Source organism: Mauremys mutica, unplaced genomic scaffold (assembly GCF_020497125.1).
Source record: "Mauremys mutica isolate MM-2020 ecotype Southern unplaced genomic scaffold, ASM2049712v1 Super-Scaffold_100098, whole genome shotgun sequence".
In the NCBI taxonomy this organism is placed as follows: Eukaryota; Metazoa; Chordata; order Testudines; family Geoemydidae; genus Mauremys; species Mauremys mutica.
This window is the reverse complement of record NW_025423265.1, coordinates 729,313-754,548: the sequence shown is the minus strand read 5'-3', so window position 1 is coordinate 754,548 and position 25,236 is coordinate 729,313. Positions and strand designations below refer to the sequence as shown.

At 48.4% G+C, this 25,236-nt stretch overlaps 1 protein-coding gene across 1 annotated transcript in view; it reads right to left on the bottom strand.

Moving 5' to 3' along the window:
* LOC123358867 (kinesin-like protein KIF17) overlaps nt 1-24,716 on the bottom strand; it is a 50,772-nt gene extending 26,056 nt beyond the window's left edge. Inside the window, exons 1-6 of the mRNA XM_045001025.1 lie at nt 24,349-24,716; nt 20,379-20,525; nt 19,241-19,342; nt 13,790-13,979; nt 5,681-6,133; nt 3,312-3,409 (exon numbers count right to left, since the gene is read on the bottom strand). Coding sequence (XP_044856960.1) covers nt 3,312-3,409; nt 5,681-6,133; nt 13,790-13,979; nt 19,241-19,342; nt 20,379-20,525; nt 24,349-24,579 — 1,221 coding nt within the window. The 5' untranslated portion in view covers nt 24,580-24,716. The remainder of the gene's footprint in view (nt 1-3,311; nt 3,410-5,680; nt 6,134-13,789; nt 13,980-19,240; nt 19,343-20,378; nt 20,526-24,348) is intronic.
* Between the last annotated feature and the right edge of the window lie 520 nt (nt 24,717-25,236).

The following is a 25,236-nucleotide window of genomic DNA, read 5'->3' as shown; positions in this document are numbered from 1 at the left end:
TTGGCCTGTACTTGGTACACCGTCCTTGGGCGCACCTTCAAAAGTTAGATTTTGGTCCCGCTGGTGGTTTCGAGGGACCTTGATTTTGGCCCCTTTGGGGTCCTGATTGGCGTCTACGCCCACCTTGGACGTGCCGCCTGTCAAAGTCCTGCCTGTTTCTAGGCACAAAATATGGACGGGGAGGTTGGGGGCGGAAGGGTCTGCATTGGGTCACTGGCGTGTGCATGCCTAGCAAACGTATTATGACCCTATTGTCTTTCAGGCTTTGCAGCCTAGGGTCAGTCTTCTCCGAGAAGAGGCCTTTACCATCGAACGGCAAGTCCTGGATGGTGTACTGCAACTCGGGTGGGAGGTTGGAAACGTGAAGCCATGAGATACGCCTCATGGCAACACCTGAGGCGAGAGTCCTGGCTGCTGAGTCGGCTGCATCGAGCGAGGCTTGGAGGGAAGTTCTGGCCACCTTTTTTCCTTCCTCCAAGAAGGCCACGAACTCCTGGCGGGAATCCTGAGGGAGTAGTTCCGTAAATCTCCCCACCTCCACCCATGTTTTGTAATTATAGCGGCCGAGGAGGGCTTGTTGATTCGCCACCCAGAGCTGTAAGGCGCCCACTGAGTACACCTTACGGCCGAGCAGGTCCATTCGCCTAGCCTCCTTCAATTTTGGGGCTGCCGCCTGCTGGCCATGGCGTTCCCTCTCATTAACCGATTGAACGACCAGTGAGCATGGAGGAGGATGGACATATAAATACTCGTACCCCCTAGAGGGCACCATATATTTACGCTCGACTCCCCTGGCCGTAGGTGGGATGGAGGCCGGCGATTGCCATATATTGTCTGCATTGGCTTGGATGGTACAAATAAACGGTAGGGCCACTCTGGTGGGAGCATCAGCCGACAGAATGCTCACCACCGGGTCCTCCACCTCTGGGACCTCCTCTACCTGGAGGTTCATGTTGAGTGCTACCCTCCTGAGGAGGTCCTGGTGGGCCCTCAGGTAGATTGGAGGAGGGCCCGAGGAAGATGACCCTGCCACCGCCTCATCTGGAGAAGAGGAAGAGGAGACACCTGGGACGAGAGGGTCCTGCGTGGCCTCTTGCTCCTAAGCAACCTCCTGCTCCAGTGGGACTGGGGAGTCCGGTGGGTGGACTGGAGCTTCCTCCATAACAGCGGGAGGCGGATGGCTGATTGTCGCCTCTGGCACCCGGTGCTCTGATGGTGCCAAGCGGGACGGGACTACTGGTGCCCCTTGGGCCTGGTGGTACGCCCAAGGCGTCCAGAAGGACCACAGGTGTGGGCCTAGGTCCTGGGCCTGTGCCTCTTGGAAGACCCCGGTGGGCACATCAGACTCACGGTCCTGCGCATAATAGCTGTCCGCGCGGGACGACTCTGAAGTGCGCCTGGAAGGCCATGGAGGAGCGGAGAGGCCCTGAGCAGAGTCCATGTCTCTAGCTGGCCCAGCTCTACTTGGCACCAGATACCGGTACCGGGAGGCATACCGGTACCGGGAACAAGATCGGGACCTGCGACCGGAACGGTGCCGGGAGGTCGACCACGATCTCGAGGCTCGGTGTCGGGAGCGGCTACGGGAGTCACGGTGCCTGGAGCATGCCGAGAATATCGGGCCGGCGACCAGGATGCCGACTGGAGCCGCGAGTGCGACGGGTACCGCAGAGGAGAACGGTGCCGGGACTGTGAGCGGCGACGGGAGCGGAAGCGCCGTCGGGACCTGGAACGTCTGCGGGACCATGATCTAGAACGGTGCCGGTCTACTGTGCCAACAGAGGGTGGCCGAATCAAGGCCGGCTTGCCTATAGACTGTATTGCCCGCACCGGCGATGCCGGAGGCGGAGGCAGCATCGACTCTGTCATCAAAATCAGATCCCTCGCCGTTGAGAACGTCTCCGGCGTGGACGGGATATTAAGCTCTACCACAGGTCTAGCCGGGGAGCTGACAGGCACCAGACTCGATGGCCCTTGTGGGACCGGAATCGACGGTGCAGACGTCGTCGGTGCCGTGGCGGGTGTCGGCGCCGGGCGGTCCGACTTGGATGAGCTCTCTGGCTGCGGTGCAGGTGGCACGGAAGCAGCAGGAGTCTTAGACTTTCTCAACCTCGGGGAGAGGGAGCGGCGTCGAGCTGGCCTCGGTGCCAGCGATGGGTGGTGCCGAGGAGCCTTGGCCGTACCGGCACGGTCCGGTGCCAAGGAGGTGCTTCTGTTCGAAGAGTGACCAGCGCTCGGTGCCGAAGGCTGAGGCGTGAGAGCCGCCTCCATGAGGAGCTGCTTTAGCCTAATGTCCCGCTCCTTTTTTGTTCTTGGCTTAAAAGCCTTGCAAATGTGGCACTTAGCTGTCAGGTGCGACTCCCTGAGGCACTTCAGACAGGAGTCGTGTGGGTCTCCTGTCGGCATGGACCTGCGGCAGGCCAAGCACGGTTTGAAACCTGGTGAACCGGGCATGGGCCCCGACACCGGGTGCGGGGAAGGGGCTATTCCCCAAACCCCTCTTAACTAATATTATACTAAATATACTATAAAGTAATAAACTAAAGTGAATTATATAAAAAGTTTTTAACTATATACACAACAAGGAACGAGAGAACTACGAGTAGCTAGGGAAGTGGAGGTCAGCTAAGCTGCGCTCCACTGTTCCAATGACCGAAACGGGCGGTAAGAAGGAACTGAGGGACGGATGGGTCGGCAGGGGTATGTATCCGGTGCCATAGCGGCGCCTCTCCAGGGGGTGCCCAGCCGACCCACCGAGTGTTGCTAGGGTAAAAATCTTCCGACGAACGTGCACGCGGCGCGCGCACACCTAACTGGAATCGATATGAGCAAGCACTCGAAGAAGAACCGAAAGGTTCTATATCTCATTAATGATCACCTAAGCAACCAGCAGCACTGACGTCATTGGGAGTTTAGTCTAACTAAGAAGCAAGTAGGAGGCTCAGGATTTGGCTCAATAGTTGGTCAGATCAGATTCACTGAACCCCTTGCTGACAGGAGATTCCACACTAGAATAGCAGGGAGTGCTGAAAGCTAAGGCACTTCTACAATGCAAATTGACCCAAGCTGGGAACCCAGTTCCATCCCATCTCCAAAGCAAAATGAAACAATGTTGGGAAACAGTGGTATTGTAACATGGTCTCCAACAACACAGGTTTTGTCTATGGTACAAGACCAAAGATTGAGGTGCGTGGGGAGAGGTGTACCAAGAAGGTCACACAGTACCCCCTTGCACTACAGTTGTGCTGAGGATTGTAAAAGTGGACAACCCCCAGCAGGAAGTAACTTGGGGGTCACGCTCCCTGGCTTACTTCTCTGATCAGCTGCTTCTCTGCCTCGACATCTGGCTGGGGTTCAGGTAGGAGAGCTGGCTTCACTTCCAGCTGAGCAGTCTCAGCAGGTAACAGACCTAAGGAAAGGAGAAAGATTACTCACACATACAACAGAGGTCTGTCCACAGATCATTTGGCAACTAACCAACAGAAAGAGGCTAACAGATGATAGGGAATGTGTCAGCCTAGACCAGGGGTCTCAAACTCAAATGACCACGAGGGCCACATGAGGATTAGTACATTGGCCCGAGGGCTGCATTACTGACACCTCCCCCACTGCTGTCCTCGGCCCCGCCCCCACTCCACCCCTTCCATGAGGCCCCGCCTCTGCCTCACCTCTTCCCACCCCTTCCCTGCCTCCATTCCAACCCCTTCTCCGAAATCCCACTCCAACTCCGCCCCCTCCCTGCCCCCAGGGGGTGCAGGAGGGGTGTGGGGTGTGGCAGGGGCTCAGGGCAGTGGGTTAGGGTGCAGGAGGGGTGAGGGGTGCGGCAGGGGGTCAGGGCAGGGGATCGGGGTGCAGGAGGGGTGCGGCAGGGGGCTCAGGACAGTGGGTTAGGGTGCAGGAGGGGTGTGGCAGGGGGTCAGGGCAGGGGATCGGGGTGCAGGAGGGGTGCGGCAGGGGGCTCAGGGCAGTGGGTCGGGTGCACGGTGCAGCAGGAGGCTCAGGGCAGTGGGTTGGGGTGCAGGAGGGGTGTGGCAAGGGGCTCAGGGTGTGGCAAGGGGCTCAGGGCAGGAGGTTCGACTGCAGGAGGGGCTCGGGGAGTGGGCTCTGGCCCGGCACGCACCAGGGGGGCAGGGCAGGCTCCTTGCCTGCCTGCCCTGCCCCCATGCTGCTCCGCTCCGGGAAGCGGCTGGAATGTGCGGGAGCAAGGGCCAGGAAAGGGGAACTGCAGCCAATGGGGGCTGCTGGGGGCGGTGCCTGAAGCAACATCAACGCCCCCCCCCTGCACCTCTCTTCCCCCACATTCCTTCCGCTTCCCGGAGCGGCGTGGGGGCAGGGCAGGCAGGCAGGGAGCCTACCCTGCCCCCGGTGCACGTCGGGCTGGAGCCGCTCTAGCTAAACGCTGAGGGAGGGCGGGGGGGGGGCTGCGAGGACCTCGCGGGCTGCAGAAAATAACCTTGGGGCCGCATGCGGCCCACGGGCTGCATGTTTGAGACCTCTGGCCTAGACATTCCTTTAAATTGTGCTAATAGGATACAGTCCACACTGATAGAGAATGCTCTGTGCTGGGGCTGCACCTGAGAGAAAGTCACTGCTGTGTGGAAGGACAGAGTTTTAAACAGCTTGGTTCCAGGTATGTAAAAAGCTGAAGATAATTCTAGTCTAGTCTAGATATTATTACTATTATTTTCCAGGATGTAACTGAGGGCTACAATGGTATGATCTTTGCCTGTGGCCAGACTGGCAGTGGGAAGTAGTTTACCGCGTAGGACACTCTAAACCCTTCAACACAGAAAGACATTGTTCCCTGGACACTGGATCACATTTCTGAGAGCAGTACAGGTCTGCAGTGATGTGAAAGGGTTATGGCAGTAAATGCAAGAGTGAGAGATGCTTGGAATACAGTGCTAATTGGAGTCTTCCTGTCCCTGGTTTTCATCTAGCTATTCACTCAGGGCGGGGGATCATTCTCACCCCCATTTTACAGATGAGGATATTGAGGCACACAAATGTTATGCAACTTGCCCTAGGTCAGACAGAGCTGAGAACAGAACCTAAGAGTCTTGATGCCTAGTCCTCTGCTCTAACGGCTGGAGAATGCTGCCTCTTCACCCAAGCCTAAAGCTACAGGATGCAGGCAAGATGTCTGGTTAAATGGAGCAGTGATCTTGTGAACTTGTGCTTCTCAAGCTTCATAGCCCCTATGCAGCTCCCTTCCCTTACTTATCCTCAGAGAGAAAAGGCAGGAGTACCACTTAATGTGGCCACCTAACATAACCTCAGGCCCAGGAGGGGAGGATCAACAGTAGGGCGGCAAAGCGGGCATGGACATTGCCTGCTCTCTTGAAGGTTGGTGCTGGCTGGGGCAGGGGAAGGAAGAAAGGCCATAGAGTCTTAGCCCCTACATGAAAGGCTGCTCCTATCCAGGAGTATGGAGGATGGGTCCTAGAGGCTGCTCCCCTCCCTAAAGTCTCCCCCCATCTGAAAACAGACTGCTCCCATCCTACCCCTCCCCCTCCCACCCAACTCAAAGGCCAAAGCTGCTGGTGCTGGGCTGAAGAGAGCCTTCCCCAATAGGCAGAAGGGAGGTCGGGGAGAAATGCCAATGTGCACTCTGTATATTTAAGGTGTAATTTTCTGGCCAATGATAAAGCAACTCTGGAGCAGTTCAAGGGCATCATACCTGACAAGTTATTTGTGTTCATCTGTTCAGCCAAAATGGCCTTCAGCTTCCTGATCTCCTCCTGATACTCCCTCAGCAGAGCATCTTTGGGATCCTCATTGATACGGGGCTTGTTCTTGATGTTCTTTGCCCGGTTGGCGTAGCGCAAAGTGCTGAGGCTCTCGTCGTAGTTGTTATCAGCAGGAGACAGGCAGGCCACCATGAGGGTCTTGGTGTTTCCTCCAAGGGAGTCCTGCAGCAACCGGGTCAGCTTTGAGTCTCGATAGGGGATGTGTTTGCACCTGCCATCTACCAGGGCTGAGATGACATTGCCCAGAGCTGAGAGAGAGAGATTAATTTTGGTGGCTTCTTTGAGACGCTCCCCTGTGGCTCCGGTTTTGGACTGCCTCTCGCTTCCAGCCAGATCCACCAGGTTGAGTTTTGCAGCCCTCAGGTGATCCTGCCCTCTCTCATCTGCAAGAAAACAATGTGGGATTGGGTTCTTTTAAGAAGAAGCAACTTCACCAGACAAGGACCAGGCCTTTTGCCCTTAGGCATTACATATCAATTTGGGCCCTAGACTTCGTATGCACATAGGCCCCGATTCAGAAGAGCACATATACTCATGCATAACTTCTAACACAGGCTTGAGTCCCATTGAAATCATGTGCTTACCTATTTTGCTGAATCAGGGCCTTGGTTCCCAGAATACACAGCAAAACTTCTTGAACCGCTTTAGATTCTGATCCCGTGAGCACTCTCACCTCCCATAGGCTTTAATGGAAGATGAGGATACACAGAATTTTGCAGAAGACACTCAGCACCGTGCAGGATTGGGACTCTTACCTTGTACAGGTTCTTTCATACAAACTATGTCCCCCAGGATGTTTCATGGAGTTAAATGATCAATGCCAGGCAGGGAGAGAGAAGTTAAAGGGGTGGAGATAAGGGAGAATGGAAATGAGAGTCAAGAGTCAATGGGGTAGGAATTCAGCATGGCTGGAAGAAACACATGGGCAGTACAAGCAGCAGAGGATGTGAATGGCCAGAGAGGAGGATCCGCTCAAGTGGACTACCGGGAAAGGCTTGGGGGAACCAAGAAGCCTGGAAGCAATGTTTAGTTCAATTTCCAGCCTACAGCTTCTCTCTAGGCCTGAATCAAAGCTGCCTCAGTGTATGGTGATGCTCATAGGGCTGCCTGTGGTGCACAGACACAGGAAGTGCCCCTCACCAGGGAAACAAGCACTATCAAGACGTCACCATGTGGGTTCCTGGCATCCCAAGGGGGGCTGCAAACACTCTCCAAGGTTCAAGTTTCACTGCTTAGAAGCTGGTGAAATGACTCAGCAGGAGGAGAGACGTGCACTGTCAAAGTCTGCTCCTCCTCAACGGACAATGGAAAGTATAAGCAGAAAACAAGAAAACTCCCCAGATTGGGATTCAGCCCAGTCCCTTGAGCCTGGGTGCGGAGCCTGACCTTCCTAAAAGGATTCTGCCCCCTTTGCCTCCTAAGCAACTAATTTACAGCTCTCCCCCTGAGTACCACTGCATGAGGAAGCCAAGAGCTAAGCTGAAGTTAACACCTTGTTTACCAGGGACCAGGAAGTGACCCTCCCCTCTGTAACATTTCCTTCCTACCTTTCACCCCACAATAATGCTAAGTGTAATGGGCTCAGGAAGGAATTCCTCCCCCCACGCCCATGTATTCTGTATTTTTTTTTTTTTTGGAGGGGAGGGATCACCTTCCTCTAAAGCTTCAGCAGCAATGTCCATAGCTAGAGGTGGGATAGTGGACAGGGTGGGCCAGGATTCTGAGGTGACTGTGATGTTGCACTCCATATGATTTTATGAAAATATGCTAATGAGTGTGAATATAATGTAGCTGGAATATGCTTCATGTAAAAGGTCTCTTGTAGGTATCATTACAAAGCTTATAATCTACTGAGTGTGGTCATCCAGTTTGTATAAATGTATCATTCTTGTATCTGAAACTAGAAATATGAAACATAACTCTGAGGTCCTATTGTAAGTATGCAAAGTGTGGGCCATTAATGGTGGTTTGGAATCTGATGGCTCCCATCAACTAGAACAATTGGTTGTAAATAGCTCTTCTTACTTGCAAGCCTTCCTGTGAGTCAGGCCAGGAACAATGAAGGCTTGGGGTCTCCCAAGACATGTGACCATGTCACCTGGTACTGGAATCCATCTTAAACCTGATGCTTTTCCATTTAGAAGGACGGCTCGGGACCCAAAGAGACAAAAGATTCCCGCCTTGTGCCAAAGCTATATAAGGGGGGTGGAACAGAACAAAGGGGCTGCAGTCATGAGAAATCCCTTAGCTACCACCTGAGCTGGAACAAGGACTGTACCAGGGGAAAGGATTGGGCCCAGACTAGACAGGAGTCTAGTCTGTGAAAGAAGCTTATTGGAACATCTCTGAGTGTGAGATTTATCTGTAAGCAGTTTCTTAATGTCTTAGGCTTAGACTTGCGTGTTTTTGTTTTATTTTGTTTGGTAACTTACTTTGTTCTGTCTGTTATTACTTGGAACCACTTAAATCCTACTTTTTCTATTTAAAAGAATCACTTTTGCTTATAAATTAACCCAGAGTAAGTAAGTAATTCCTGGGGGAGCAAACAGCTGAGCATATCTCTCTATCAGTGTAATAGAGGGCGGACAATTTATGAGTTTACCCTGTATAAGCTTTATACAGAGTAAAATGGATTTAGGATCCCAATGGGAGCTCGATGTATGGGTGCTAGAGACAGAAGCACTTCTTAAGCTGTTTTCAGTTAAGTCTGCAGCTATTTGGAGGACTTGGTTCAGACCTGGGTCTGTGTTTGCAGGAGGCTAGTGTGTCTGGCTCAAACGAGGCACTGAAGTCCCAAGCTGGCAGGGAAAACGGGCTCAGAGGAAGTCTCAGCACATCAGGTGGGGTCTCAAGGGGAGTCTCTGTGACCGAACCTGTCACGGTGGCGAAATCAAGCAGGATCTGTGCACAGCTGATTGATTTGAAATGCTGGTAGTGATTTTAAGTGAGTTTTAAATGTGCTGGCTGGAGAACAAAGTGGTTATCAGTTTGTTATTTTCTGTTTGCTTATTTTGGGTAAGGGAAATAGGGACAGAAAAGTCGGCAAAAATAAGTAGAGTGAAGATCAAAAGAAGCTGAAACTGCACAAGTTGCAAATTGCCCAGAAAGTCTGAACACTGGGCACTGGGCAAGTCTCTGTTAATTAAGAAGCCCCTGAGCTGAGTGGGTCTCTCTCACTTAATCATTTCCCTGCCATTGTGGGGCCTCAGGCACTGGTGCAGCTCAGTCCTGTGTAATCTACACCTGTGGCATAGAACAGGCTAGTCTCCTGTGGGCTGTAATAATTTGGTGTAATTTCAGATGATGGGTTTAGTGTGCTGGTGCCAAGTAGTGTTGAGGGCCTGTGATATACAGGTCAGAGTAGATGATCTGGTGATCTTTTCTGGCCTTAAACTCTAGGACTATCCTCATGACTGAGAAAAGCTGCAAGCAGTTCCCTGCAGAACCTATCAGCTTTGCTGCCAGTCTGGCCAGGGGGATTTCTCTCCAATGTGAGCCACTCCTTCCCCATCCAGGGCGCGGGAATGCTGCCCACCCCTGCTAACTAGGGACTGAAGGATAAAGGTCAGGGTGAAAACCTGGCCCCAAAGACTTCAGTGGGCCAGAATTTCACCCCAGAACTCCAATGTGCTCGGATTCATTCGGGGTGTATTGAACCATTTGACTCTCAGCACCTCCATAAATTACCCCACTCTCGGGAGCATACAGAGCACTCTGAGCCAGAAGGAAGGTGTTTTTAAAGGTACGCATTTGTCTCTTTTTCAAGTAACTCACTAGGTGGAAAACAACTGTCTTAGTCCCTCCCTAAGCCCCATTCTGCCAGTCAGCATCTGAGGTGCTAGATAAGTAGCAAATAATCATTCAATGAACTAAGGAAAATAAAACAAAAGGAGGGTGATTCTCCAGTGAATAAAAAGTAGGCTAGGAAGTCAGACTTTGCAAACTCTACCTATGGTAGATAATGTAGCCCCTATTATCACAGTATCTCAGCACCTCATGATTTTTCATGGATTCATTCTCACCACCATGAAGCTGAGCAGGGTTAGTATCCCACTGTACAGATGGGGAACTGTGGTCCAGAGAGACTAAATGACCTGTCCAAGGCCACATAAGAAGTCTGTGACGGAGCAGACAATTGAATCCAGGTCTCCCATGTGCCAGGTTACCACCTAAGTGCTGGATCATCCTTAATTTCAAACATCCCTTTCCCTGCTATTCCCAGCCACCACAAACCCAGGTTTAAGAGTAAAACTGGCCACAAGCCGCTAGAACAGCATGAGGCTGACAATGGAGTGCATCAAGGGTTCGACAGGGTCAACACTGTGATGGCCCCATCAATATCTGCAAAATCTAAACTTTCATTTCAAAAAATTAGTCTCTAGCCATTAAGGCTGTGAAGAAAACCTTCCAAATGTCAACAAAGCATAAACTGATGCACCCTGTGAAAGCTGACTTCTCAGTTAGACAGACAGAAACAACAGCTCCAAGAAGTTAACTGCCTATTCATCACAGTGGAGTGTTGACACTGAACCCTAATGATTATGACATAAAGCACTGCTAGCTATTTCATCACTGATCATTCTGGCAGAAACATCTGGCAGCTCAGGGATTGTGGGTGAAACTGGGGAAAATAGGTGGAGTTTGAATATAGTGCCACCCCTTCTGACTGTCCTTTCTGAGCCCTGGGGCAAATGGACTCTCTGAAGAGTGGGGGTTTGTAAGTAGCAACTGGCAATTAAAATTTAAGTAGTTGTTTTGGCTCCTGCCAGTAATTGTACCCAAGGAGCTTGTTTGTTTCAATCAATACAACTACTGGGTTAGTTTCCCTGGTGTAACAAGTCCCCAGACTCTTGCTAAAATGCCTGCAAGCAGGTTGGAAAGTCAGGCTGTCACTGTCTAATTCTCTTCTAGTCCATAATTCTGGCAGCAGAAGCATGAGACAAGTCTATAACTTCTTCCCTCCCACCAAATCAAGGGGGAAAGCACCCGTTCCTTTGACGGCTCAGAGAGGACTAATGCAGTGTTTCTCAAACTGGGGTCGCCGCTTGTGTAGGGAAAGCCCCTGGAGGGCCGGGCCAGTTTGTTTACCTGTCACATCCACAGGTCCGGCCGATTGCGGCTCCCACTGGCCACGGTTTGCCGCTGCAGGCCAATGGGGGCTGCTGGAAGCGGCAGCCAGTAAGTCCCTCGGCCTGCGCCGCTTCCAGCAGCTCCCATTGGCCTGCAGTGGCAAACCGTGGCCAGTGGGAGCCGCAATTGGCCGGACCTGCTGACAGGACAGGTAAACAAACTGGCCCGGCCCTCCAGGGGCTTTTCCTACACAAGCGGCGACCCCAGTTTGAGAAACACTGGACTAATGGGAAGGGACCTGTGTATTTCATAAATCTGCAGCCACAGAATCTACTATTTGCTGCATATTTTCACTCTGGAATCTAAACGTGCATTAAAAAGTCTTTGTAGATCTCATGGTTGTGAAGGGAATCTTAAAAATATGAACTATAAGTAAGTGATGCTGTGTTTCTTCCCAAGACTGCAGACAGTTTGATCTTCCCCATTCATCTTAATGGGGGTCCAATCTGAAACCTAAAGATGACAGTTTAAATATCAACTTTGTTAACTATTTGACTGACCGTCATTTAAGTAGAAACATCCAGCTAATGTGCTTATTCCACAATCCCAAATTTGCTCCTACACCTCCCCAATTGCCCCAAACTCAGACTGTCCAATATACAGCTGCCAAAATATCATATTTCACCCTCCTCTCTCCTCCATCTTCTACTATGCTGCTCTGGATCGCCAATAACAAATCTTGAGGCATAAAAACTGAAAACATGAGCAAAGTGTAAAACAAATGTAATTTAATTTCAAAATAAATAGCAGAGGCCACTATACTGTTTGGATTATGACTGTCGTGTTAAAGCCAGTAAAAACATCCAATCTCAAATGTAAATGAAACGGATGCAGAATTTCCAGTCTGCTGCACTACAGCACTGCAAAATCCAGAGACACTGAAACAGAATTTAGGCCCAGCTTGCCATGGAATGCAGGGGGCTTCCCTAATAAGTTAATTAAATGACAAGCCATTCTCACCCTGTTAGTTTGGGCTGCAAAAACAGAGGTACCACTTTTTGAAAGCCTCTAAACAAGACAAATAATTCCAACTTAGACTGCAACCCCAGCCCTATCTGGAACACGAGAGGAGAGTAAGCATTTACTTTTGATTCTTAGGCTAATGTCAGGATTTGAGGGTCCCATATTATAGAAGTTGGTGAAGCAGGATCTGGTTCAGCAAATCAAGGCACGGTTAACACCCACGTGATAGCTAATTGGGTTATTCTGAGGGTCACTCCTCATTCCCCCATTTTCAGTAAATGTTTGGTGAGTAAATTCTCTATACATGGAAATGAGGGACTATCAGCAGCATCTGCAATTACAGTTGGAAGACATTGTGCAAATTTCCCATGAATGGAGAACAGATGAAGGAAATAAAACCAGACTATTAGCACTCAGCAGAGGCCAAGGACTGAATGGAGCATGGGAGACTGAACTCCTCTCTCACTCCTAAAGGTGGCCCTTCAGGTGTGTCAGGTTGAGACACACTGGCATGGTGATATCTAGGGGCAACTTGCCCTGTTTCTAGCCATACTTTATTGAGTAAAGAAAGTCCAGTGGCTAGAAGCCGAAGTCAGGAAAATCCAAACCGGAAATAAAATGCACCTTTTTTGGACAGTGAAAGTAATTCGCCACTGGATTAGACTACCTAGGGATTCTCTTTCCCTGGGATCTTTTAACTGAGATTAGGTATCTGTCTAAAAGATATGCTGTAGTTCAATCAAAAGTTCGTAGGTTCAGTGCAGGAAGAACTGGGTGAAGTTCTCTGCCCAGTGTTAAGCAGGAGGTCAGACTAGTTAGAGGTGTGCATGCGTACTGCAGTGGAGCACTCATAAGGACAAAACATCTCGAAGAACTCAAGTTACAGAAAGGTAAGTAACCTCTCCTTCTCCATGTCCAGTGAAGGCAGGACAAGAAGTAATTAGATTAATCTGCAGCAAAGGAGATTAGATTAGATATTAGGAAAAACTTTCTAACTATAAGGATAGTTAAGTACTGGAGCAGGCTTCCAAGGCAGATTGTGGAATCCCCATCATGGGAGCTTTTTAAGAACAGGTTGGACAAACACCTGTCAGGGACAGTCTAGGTTTTTTTGGTCTTGCCTCAGGACAGGGGGCTGGACTTGATGACCTCTCCAGGTCCTGTCCAACTCTACATTTCTATGATTCTGATTCTATGAGAATAATGGCCCCTTCCAGCTTTACAATCTATGAATTCCAAGTGCAAGTGTGGCCTTCAGGCACCGGGGCTGTCAGTCCAGCAGCTCTCAACAGCATCAAATAAGGATTTTAGAAGAAAAACAGAGGGAAATATGCTCCCAAACAATGTGTAGGACACTTGTCCCCCTCCCTCCACAGGTGAGCAAGGGAAAAGACATTTAAAAAATACTCAGTCACTTTGCATTGTAGTGAATGTTGGTGCCAAGGCACAGCTCTCATTCTAGACCTAAAATCATTCAAGACTAGAACTGGGAAAATTTTCAGCAAATAATACAGTCACTGAAAAATGCATTTTTCAAGGGCTCTGAAACCGTTTGCAAATGTTGGTCAAATTTAACAAATTGTTTTGGCCAAAAAAACCAGACAACAACATTTTTGAAAAGGTCAAAATACCTTAGAAAAAATCAAAACAAAACATTTTGAAAATGTCCATTTGAACAGACATTCAAAACATTTAATTTGGACCCACATGGAATGTTTTCAGTTTTTGTTTTGGTGAAAAAAACTCAAAAAAACCATTCAGTTTCATTTAGAAACAAACCGATTTTTTCCCCACAGATACTGTGGTTCAGCAATAGAACAGAAAAATCAACGATTTGCTCAGCTGTATTCAAGCACCAGTTTTTATTCTGGGATTATCCACCAGATTGCACAGGCTGGTTCTATGCTCAGTCTCCCAAAGGCCTGACCCAGGAATCTGGCACCTACCTACAGCATAGATCTCCATGTTGATGGTGAAGATGGAGTGGGAGCGGGAAGAATCCTTGTTCATCAGGGTGTAGCCCACTGCTCGGTTTCTCCAACCCGTCTCCATGATGCGCTCGCACTGGGCCACGCTGTGCACGGTGTGCAGGGAGAGTCCTTTCACATACACCCCCTTCTCTGGGTGCTCCTTCAACTGCAAGCAGGAAGAGCACAACACAATGATCAGAACGGTCCCTTCTGGCCTTAAAATCTATGGATCCATGAACACAGGTTACAGTAGGACCACTAGACTCTGAAACTCCACAGACCACTCTGGAAACTTTCCAGGAGCCCGAGGACTGCACACGCTTTGCATATGAAAAGAGGAAAAAGCAGTTATGTGCATAATGGGACACTACAGCAAAAATCTCATTGCCAGCTACAGAACAGCACTCTGAAGCAACTCCTGAGGGGTGCTGTGCACCTGCTGAGCACCCACATCTCCCACCAACTTGGAGGTTGCACCGTGCTCAGTAGGTGCTCAATAATTAGGCTTTGCCCCATCCCATTACACAGCTGTAATGTAGCAGGCAGCTGTATTTGGCTGTAACCAGGAAACAGACTATATGGAACAGGAACTAAAGTCAAGAGTTTGTTGCTTAGCTCAGGCATCTCCAGTGTCACATGGTGCCCTGCTCCCCTACTCTGAGCTGCCCCATAGCTGCGTCTTCAACTTCACAAACATTAAGAAGATATGTCAAGGTTTTCATCTGCCACAGCAAATGGCTCGTGTCTCTGGTTATAGGGAGTTGACTACATCAAGAGTTTGAGGGCTTGTCTTCACTACCGTGCTGCAGCGGTGCTGATGTAGCACATCTGGTAAAGATGCATTACGTTGACAGGAAAGTACTTTCCCATCAACAAAATTACTCCACCACAATGAGAGGCAGAAGCTATGTTGTTGGGAGAGTGTCTCATGGTGACATAGCGAAGCGTACACACAGCTTTAAGTCAATGTAACTTATGTTGCTCGGGGGGGGGGTTCACACCCATAAACAACATAGCTTACATCGACTTAAGTGGTATGTTGTCATAAACATACAGCTAAGGGTAGCATAAAATCCCTCCATTACCTGTAAGGGGTTAAGAAGCTCAAATAACCTGGTTGGCACCTGACCAAAAGGACCAATAAGGAAAGAAGATACTTTCAAATCTGCGGGGGAGGTTTTGTTTGGGTTCTCTTTGTATTTCTCTCTCGGACAGAGAAGGACCAGGGAAGGAAAAAAAAATCTCCTAAAACCTTACCTGAAATAAGCATCTAAGATTACAAAAATTGTAAGTAATAGCAAGGAAATGCATTAGATTATCTTTTGTTTTGGCTTGTGACTTTTCCCTATTCTAAGAGGGAGGTTTATTCCTGCTTTTTGTAACTTTGAAGTTGAGCCTAGAAGGGAATCCTCTGTGTTTTAAATCTTATTACCTTGTAAAATTACCTTCCATCCTGATTTTACAGAGGTGCTTCTTTTACTTTTTTCTTTATTATAAAGTTCTTCTTTTAAGAACTTGATTGGTTTTTAGTGTCCTAAAAACCCAAGGGTCTGGACTGTGCTCACCTGGTTAACCTATTGGTTGGTATATTATTGTCAAGCCTCCCCCGGAAAGGGGGTGAAGGGGCTTGGGGGGATATTTTGTGGAAATAGGAACTCCAAGTGATCCTTTTCCTGAATCTCTGTCTAACTCACTTGGTGGTGGCAGCAATACCGTCCAAGGACAAGGAAGGGATTTGTGCCTTGGGGAAGTTTTTAAACCTAAGCTGCTAGAAATAAGCGTAAGGGGTCTTTCATGTGGGTCCCCACATCTGTACCCCAAAGTTCAGAGTAGGGAGGGAACCCTGACATATGTAGACAAGCCCTGAGACACAACAGTGAGGGATACTGATATTAGGTGTTTTACTGATCCCCTCTACACCACATGGGCATCTACACAGCATTGATTAAACTCTCAAAATCCTGCCCATCATGCTCAGGACAAGTATAAAATCTGGGTGTCAGTTTTTCTTTGGTGACTCCAAAGTCCTGTTCTGGAGAGAGATATCCCCAATACATTAAATCTCTAATAGAATCCTCCCAGCAACTAAAATTCCCGCAGAGGGGACTTTTCATAAAAGATGTTATTAAAGTACATGTTTTTTCTTTTATAGCCTTGCGTGATCCATCAAATCCATCACAGGAAAAAGTGATCAGAATAGCCCACTAGGATCACAAACACCACTTAGGCTCCATTCTCATTGGGGCTTTTAAATGTATTTGAAATCATTTGCAAACAGTTATGGCCATCATCATTTGAGCTGACAACTAGGACCCTATCTACACCACAAAATAACTGAGTCGGGGGACCAAGCTACAACATGGTTATCCTGATGTGATTTCAGATATGTGACAGATGTTAGCCACCTTGCTTAATGCACTGCTGGAAAGCACTCTGACACTACTGTGATAAATGCACCATAAGAACCTATCTAGAATAGAACAGAATCAGGTTATGAGAGAGTTAAAAATTGTAGTGTAGGTAGGACCTTAGCCATGTTCCCTAACCAAGCTAAAGCCTTGGGCTGCCTGGGTAACCGAGTTACAGGATCAGGGTTAGGTCAATCTATACCAGGGGTAGGCAACCTATGGCACGTGTGCCGAAGACGGCACGCCAGCTGATTTTCAGTGGCACTCACACTGTCTGGGTCCTGGCCACTGGTCCGGGGGGCTTTGCATTTTAATTTAATTTTAAGTGAAGTTTCTTAAACATTTTTAAAACCTTATTCACTTTACACACAACAATAGTTTAGTTATATATATTATAGACTTATAGAAAGAGACCTTCCAAAAACGTTACAATGTATTACCGGCACGCGAAACCTTAAATTAGAGAGAATAAATGAAGACTCGGCACAGCACTTCCAAAAGGTTGCTGACCCCTGATCTATACTATAGCTTTTAACTGTGATATATCAGGTGACTGGGATGGCTAAAGTTAGGAGTGCTGTGGAAGCGTAGTCCCTGGCGAAGTCCTCACCAATGCCCATCTCTGATCGGCTGAAGGAATGGCACTGCCTTGCATGGGAGGAAGCTGTACTTAGCCTACTAGGGCGGAATAAGGACATTCCACTCACTTGACACTGCACTTCAACTGAGTGTGATGTCTTCCAAGCAGAGCTCAGTGAGGCCTGTTCTCTGCAGGGCTTTATTTCATGGCAAGTGACTGTGAGTCCCTGGGGTGCAGGGGTGGCCAGGAGTCACCAACATTAAAAGGAAACAAATACAATTAATAATACTAATGGGATCTCAGAGGAGAAACATGTAGGGCTGCAGGGGGCAGAAGATCTGCCTAGGCTTTGGGTCTCCACAGGACACTGACTCACTTAATTATTCTGTTAAAGCAGCTACAGCCAGAAGCTGTCACCAGCGTGTGTTACCGTGGAAACAGTTCTGCCCAAGCACTGCCCTGCCTGTGCCAACAGCAGTCATCATGGAAACCAATGTCATTACTGATGTGGAACAAAAAGCAGGAATGTGCAGGAGGCTCTTTCTAAAATACTGAACCCTATTTCTCCCTAAACACACACACTCTCTCTGCAGAGGGAGGAAATGGGGACCCACCAGGGATTTCACCCCTATAGGGCCAGGCACATGCTAAAGTTCTGTCACAGTTTCAACATTTCTGTGCAGCAGATGGTGCTAGTACCTTGGTTTTCCTTATACTGACAATCTTGCTGGCATGTAAATTAGAAGAGAAGACATGCAGCTCCCCACAAGAATGCATGGGAAGGGCAGAGATTTGCAAAGCTACTGTAAAACAACAATCAAAAGAATTATTAATTGTATTAATTTTACTGTACTACATCTTTGAAACTTCCTGCCTTTCCCATGCATTCCAATGGGGAGTTGTACCTCTGCAGTATCCTGTCAATAAAGGATCAGCCATTTTTAAAGATAAGAAGATCATCCACAGTCACATTAGATAAGATTAAAAATGGATAAGGGACAGAAACCCTCCTGCTTCAGTGCATGAACCAGACACTAACTTATGGGCATCAGGAAGAAACTTCCCCTATGTGCAGGCTATTCTATAATGGTCCACTGGGGACCTCTTGCACTTTCCTCTGAAGCATCTGGAACTGGACACTGTAAGATAGGACTTGCCACACTGGACAAGATCAATGGTCCATCCAGTTAGGTGTCCTATATTCCTAACTAGACATAACCTAATGTTCTTCCAGGCCCCTACAAATCCCTTCTCTGGCTCCCCTCTCCTTCTAAGTTGAGCAATTCAGCCTCACTTTAAGGGTTTGCACAATCCCCCTCATTCTTACATCTCTGTTTTCATTACATCTTTCCCCTTCCCTATGATCTTGTGTATCCTCTCTCCTGACCCCTTCTTTCCATGTGTCCACTTTCAGCATCCTAACTCCTTTCATGTCTCCCTGTAAAGTTGAGGCAGATTCCCACCTCCTAGCCCAAAGCTAGGACCTTGGGTCCAGTCCTGCAGCCCTTATACATACTGGCTAATTGATAGACCTCAACAAGCTCTTGTAAATGGGGACTCATCACGCAATTGGAGCCTTTCTAGTGGGGCTCCACACAGGGATCTGTTCTTGGTCCAATGCTACTCAACATCTTTATCAATGAACTGGAAGAAAATGTCACTGCTGGTAAAGTTTGCACACAAAAATTGCTGGAGTGACAAATGATAATAAGGTCAGTTCTACAGAGCTATTTTTTAACCCCAGGACCAGGAGTTGCCACTCCGCCATGGCTCTGGTCAAGTCCAGTGGCTACCGGTCAGGGCTCCACCTAAAGTGTCCCCTTTAAAAAAGGAAAATGCATGCATGCACACACCTCTCCCAGGGCCTGGGCTCAGATCCCACGAGAGAGTGTGTGTGTGTGGTTTTGTAATTATTTTTGTATTGCATTTTAAATTGATGCCAAAGGTGGCAGGAACCAGTCACAGGCATTCTTTTGTACGTGTTCCGTTAAATTCAAATACTGTACCTACATAAAATAACAGAAGTAAGTTTGGTCTTGTGAGTTGCATATTCTAATAGCCACCATCAAGAATAAAGAACTTTGAAATCAGTTGCGGAGAGCAGCTGAGTCTAACCTTTTGTCAGGGTAAAAACACATTGATGATAACTTTCAACATTGATTTGAAGCACACTCTACTTTCATGTATAAGAGTGTATTCAAACTGGGTCTCAGACAATAAAGGAAAGTATGAGATTTGGGGGAATGGGACCAGACTGTAGATAAAACTCACTAAACATAATAAGAACAGTTTTTGTCACATCTTAAATGCTTCATGTTTCAGTTTCTGCAAAAAGTTTCTGCTGGGTTCTCCCTCATTTCTATTAGGCATGCCTGATAGCAGTCAGAGCAAATTAAAGCATATCCTCATTTAGCCATAATTATTTTATGATCTCCTCACCTTCAACTTTTGCTTGGTGTGGGCTCCTAGCAAATCTCTTATGTCTTCATTGTAGATCTCCAGGTAAGAGACTCTCACCAAGAATTTGGTGTTTTCAGCACACTGTACAAAAACAAGAGATGGGATTTTAGGGGAAGTTTTTCAAAAGTGCTTAAGGGAGTTAGATACCTAAACGCCAATTGACTGTCAATGACAGTTGGGTGCCTAACCCCCCTTGGCTTTTTAAAAAATACTTAGTCTGCAGATTAACTATTTAGTTCACATTATATGGGACCTTTCACAGTGTAAACTCCTGCCATACAATACATAGACACTGAGAGGTGTAGACCTAGTGTGAGGGGCTCGTTTACACTGGTAAATACACAGCATCGAGAATATTCAGCTTGGAGTAAAAGTACCTTGTCCTTTTCTAGCACCCTTCAGCAGAGGGCTTCATAGCACTTTATAAACATTAATGACTTAAGCCTCACAACTTCCTAAGATTTAGGCATTATCCTGGTTTTACTGATATGGAAACAGGCCGAGAGAGAAACACTAATTTGCCAAAAGTCACACAGTAAATGTGGTAGAGCTGTAAACAGCACCTGAGTCCCAAATCTCAAGGACTCTGTTGGACTCTACATATGCCCATTACTGAATCATACACACTCAGCCAACCAGAACTGCATTCAGTGCTCATGTACTCATCATGTGAAGTTCTTGGCAAGTTGACAGGAGGTCTCCTGTTACCCTACTGATAATTTGGGGGTGGGAAGAATGCGGCTAAAGCACTGAGGAGGAACTCAAGAGATCAGAGTTCTATCCCGGCTCAGTGACAGCCTTCCTGTGTGATCTTGGGGAAGTCACGTTCCCGCTCTGTGCCTCAGTTTCCCCATCTGTAAAATGGGGGATAATACTTCCTTACCTTGCCATAGGGTTGTGTGGATAAATTCATTAATGTTTGTGGGGCTCAGATATTATGGCAGTGAATACTGTAGAAAAACCTATTAATAAATAGCTTATAACATATAGACCCAGACCCTCAAAGATATTCAGGCACATAACTCCTATTGAAATCAATGAGAATTAGGTACCTAAATAGCTTTGAGGATCTGGGCTACAGTCCCTGCTACAGCAGCCATTTCATGTCACTACATACCTGTACGCTCTCAAAAACGTGTTCAAATGCTCTGGGAATTATGCCTTTCTGTGTAGGAGGGTCCACAATGCCCTGCATGGTAAATGACTTCCCACTGCCAGTCTGGCCATAGGCAAAAATGGTGCCATTGTAGCCCTCAGTAACACCCTGGAAAATTCAAGAAAAAAATAAAGATAATAGCCATTATCTTCGTCCTTCACATGTTTTGAATCAAGCTACTAAGATTCTATTCTATCACCTAACAGTGCTTTTATAGGGAAGGCGAGAAACTGCTGGGTGAGCAAAGAAATTGCAATGTCATCTGTAGGTGGATGGAACACAAGCACCTGAGCTGGAATTTTGAATTTCTTCTGGAAAGTCCCATGGGATCTTTATCTCTACAAACCAAGGACTTGGTTTTACATCTCATCCAAAACCCAGAAAAATAAACCTGAAGCGGAAGAAAAGTAGGGGCAAAAGACAAGCTTCCTAGCTTAGGCCATAGACTAAGAGAATAAAATAAAATACATTTCACTGCTGTATAAATGCACTGGTTTCTCTAAAACCCCAGGGGCTGACAGAACAGAGGTGGTCAAAACAGGAAGGGCCCATTGATTATAGTATAGAAAATTAGGATACTTTTGCTGCAGATCAGAAGATACTCTGAGGACCGGAGAAACAAATGGAACTCCAGCTGATTGTGGCTAAAAGGGAAGTCTTAATCTTAGAATAATGATAAGAATGTTATTTCTCATCTACTCACTCAAATTCATCCTTTGCAAAGCTGGCTAAAGGAGGGAGTGACCCAGGGCCGGGTCCAGGCACCAACCGAGCAAGCTTGTGCTTGGGGCGGCAGATTCCAAGGGGCGGCTTCCCTCCAATCCTTTTTTTTTTTTTTGCTTCGCCGCTTCGGCCGCCCCCACAGGTTTTTTTCTTTTTTCTTTTTGTAGGGGATGGCAGTGCGGAGGAGGGGAGCGCCCTGCTGGGAGCGGTGCTAGGTCTGTAGCAAGCCCGGCAGGGCAGCCTGCGTCCTTCCCTGAGCGGCACAGAGCCCTCCTGGCAGGCGGCGTGGCGAGGGCCCTGCTGAAGAAAGCCCTGGCTGCCCCCCTGCTCTCTCTCTCTCCTCCCTGCTAGCCGGGGTGCGCACTCCGCTGCCCAGGGCATGTCTGCAGTGCTGGGAGTCCCCCTGCACCCACGCTCGGGCCGCCCCGCAGGGTTGTTTTTTTCCTTCTGTTTGCCGCTCCGGCAGGCCTGCCGGGTTTTTTGGTTTTTTTGTTTTGCCTGGGGCGGCAAAAAAACCAGAGCTGGCCCTGGAGTGACCTTTCCTTCCTTCCTTCCTTCCCATCTCAGCAAGACATGAAATAGATATAACTTTACGAATCACCACTGGGTGACGGATTTACTGGTTTTTAAAAAAAACTGAATGCAAGATTCCCCAGATGCAATGGCAATAATAACAAAACAGCGATTTTGAAAAAAATGAACCACATGCCAATTCACCAGAGACTGAAACATGGTTAGGGAGAGAGGCTGCGAAGAGCTGTAAATGAGGAAAAGGGCAAAGCCCTGGTGAATTGCTCAGCCCCCTGCTGTGAAGCCCTCCCAGACCCCTGCTGATTGAGGTCATCCCCTCCTTTGCCAGCTTCAGAGATGCCTTTGAGTGAGCAGAGGAGAAATACTATGCTAACGTTCTTCAGTTTACTGTAGTGCAGGGATCGGCAACCTTTGGCCTGAAGCCCGCCAGGGGGCATGCTGGTTTGTTTACCTGCTGCATCCGCAGGTTAGGCCGATTGCAACTCCCACTGGCTGTGGTTCGCTGTCCCAGAGCGGCAGTGGGGGTCCAGGTATGGGGGCTTCCCCTGCCACCCCCCCCACGCTTCTGTGGGGGACCAGGGTTGGGGCACTGGAGCTTCTCCCGCCCTGCCCACCTAGCACTTCTGCTGGAGGGCAGGTTGGGTGGGGTGGCTTGCCCTGGTGCCCAGCTGCTTCTGCTGGGGATGGGTGGTGGTGTGTGTGTGTGTGTGTGGACTTCCCCCACCCTGTTCTGCTGCCGTGAAGAAGGGTCAGGGTGCGGGGGCTTCCCCAGCCCTGCCCGCCTGGCAGCTGGGCCTCTGGGCTTCCACCGGTGGCAGCGGATTTTCCGGGGGTCCCCCAGTTGGCTGGAACTCCTGGGCACAGGCCCCATTGGCCCAGTGGCTAATCCCGCCACTGGCTGCCAGTATTAAAACATCCTTGGAATTTCTAAATATTATAGATGACAATTTCCTAACTCAAAAAGTGTTGCAATCAACACAGGAGGACTCTGTATTAAACCTCATCTTGACAGATAAAGAGGGATTGATCACAGAACTAAAAACTAATGGTTGCTTAGGTACAAGTGACCATGAATTGGTCACATTTATAATGTGCAAACAGAATAAAGTCCAAACCAGTAATATGTATACTTTGTGCTTTAAAAGGGCCACATTCACAAAGCTGCAAACAATTATCTGCCAAATCAGCTGGGAGGAAAAATTTAATTAGAAAAATATGATCGATCATATTTTGGAATTGTTTAAGAATACTTTATTAGATGCCCCAAAAGCCACAATTAAGGAAGAAGATCGTACTGATTAAAAAACTGACCTGGTTTAGAGGGGAAGTGAAAGCAGCTATAAAAAATGAAAAAAATAATACATAATAAATTAAAGAAGGGGGAAGTTGATAGTAATATATATAAACCAGAAGTTAAGAAAAGGGACACACAGAGAAATCTATGGCAAGTATATTTAAGCAAAGTTAGAATGAGTTTTTTGAGTATATTAGAAGCATAAAAGAATCTTGACCATGGTATTCATTCATTGGTATAAATTAAATGGTAGAATTTAAATGGTATAAATTCAAATGGTAGAATTATCAATAATAATGTAGAAATTACCAATAAATATTTCTGTTCAGTACTTGGGAAAAAACAGATGATGTAGTCTCATCATATGATGATTATTACACACTTTCCATTCCACTACTAGATCTCTCAGGAGGATGTTGAACAGCAGCTACTAAAGAGACATTTTAAGATCAGCGGGTCCAGATAGCCCTTTTGGCTGCAAGTTGTCAGAAGAGTGCAAAGGACCTCTAATGTTGACTTTATTTTTAGAAGTTTATGTTTACACAGTTCTGTATTTGCTTTTTTTTTTTTTTGTCTCTGCTGCTGCCTGATTGCATACTTCTCGTTCCAAATGAGGTGTGGGGTTCACCGGCCAGTTCGTAACTCTGAGGTTCTACTGTAGATGCAAGGAGCTCAATCTATTTAGTGTAACAAAGAGAAGGTTAAGGGGTGATTGGTTACAGTTTGTAATGACCTACATAGGGAACAAATATTTATAATTGGTTGTTCAGTCTAGCAGAGAAAGATATAATACAACCCAATGACTGGAAGTCGAAGTTAGACAAATTCAGATTGGAAATAAGATGTACATTTTTCACAATGAGAGTAAATAACCATCAAACAATTTACAAGGGTCGCTGACAATTTTCAAATCAAGATTGATTTTTTTTCTAAAAAATCTGCTATAGGAATTATTTTGGGGAAGTTTCATGGCTTTTGTTATATAGATGGTCAGACTAGATGATCCCAATGGTCCTTTCTGGCTTTCAAATCTATGAATCAAGGAGACAGTGCAGCATGAAGTCACATTCAGTGGGTTTTCTTCAGAACCATAAAGATTAAAACTTTGTAGGATTTTTTAATGAAAGTTTAAACTCTGCCAGGGCTGGCTCTAGGCACCAGCAAACCAAGCACGTGCTTGGGTCAGCACAATTTCAGGGATGGCATTCCAGACCTTTTTTTTTTTTGCTTTGGCAATTGCTTGGGGTGGCGAAAAACCTAGGGCCGGCCCTTAACTCTGCAGTAATTGATGGAAAGGCCTTGCCGGCCACTGCCAATCTCCCAAGCCACCCATTCTCCATGGAGAATCTCTGTGGCTCATAGATCACTTTTGGCCTCACTCACCTCTACCAGCGGGTAGGCAATTTCATTGTAGATCTGTTCAGTGTTGTGGCTCTCATAGTACGCCCCGTCGAAGGTGAACTGCTTCGGGGGCTCGTCAGTGGCCCCCGGGTTCTGGATAAAGCACTGGCCCCGGGGGCTGTCCATGCCGACCACGGCCTGGCAGCTAAGCGCCTTCTCTCGCTCGTTCATGGGCCGGCAGCGCACTATGACCTTCACCGCCTCCGAGGCCATGTCCGAAATCACCGGACAACCTTGCCGTCTGCAGAGGCGCTTCCAACGGCGCGGGACGGCTGGAGCGAGCCCGGCTCAGGGGGCACGATCCCAGCTCGCCCCAGTGGGGAGGCAGTGTCAGAAGGGCAGGGGCTGGAGAGAGCCTGGCATGGGGAGAAAGCCTCGCTCAGGGCAGTGGGGCGGCACTGGCAGGAGTGTGGGAAGGGCATTGGCGAGCTGGGGCGAGCCTGGCATGGGGGGGGGGGCGCCAAGCAGCGGGCGGGCAGGGAGCAGCTCACCACGGAGCCTGCCCGGGCCCCGCCCGCTAGGGGGCGCCAGGCGCTGTGACGGGACCGGGCTGGGGGGCGGGGCAGCCCGCGCGATGGCCCCAGGGCTGCCGGTGGGAGGAGGGAACCGGGCGGAGTCGATCTCGACCAGGCCAGCGCCGGGCCGGGGCAGCAGCGCCGAGCTCCGCTCCCCGCCCCCGCCGCGGCGTTGGCCGTTACCAAGGGGCCCAGGGAGCGTCGCGCAACGGCGCGCCGCACTCTCTGCCGCAAGGCTCCCCGCTCCCAAGGGGCCGGGCGAGGGAGCGTCACCCAATTCCCATCCCCGCTCTCTGCCGAAATGCCGCGGCAGGCCCCTGGTCTGGCTGAGCAGAGCCGCCCCCTGGGCTCTACG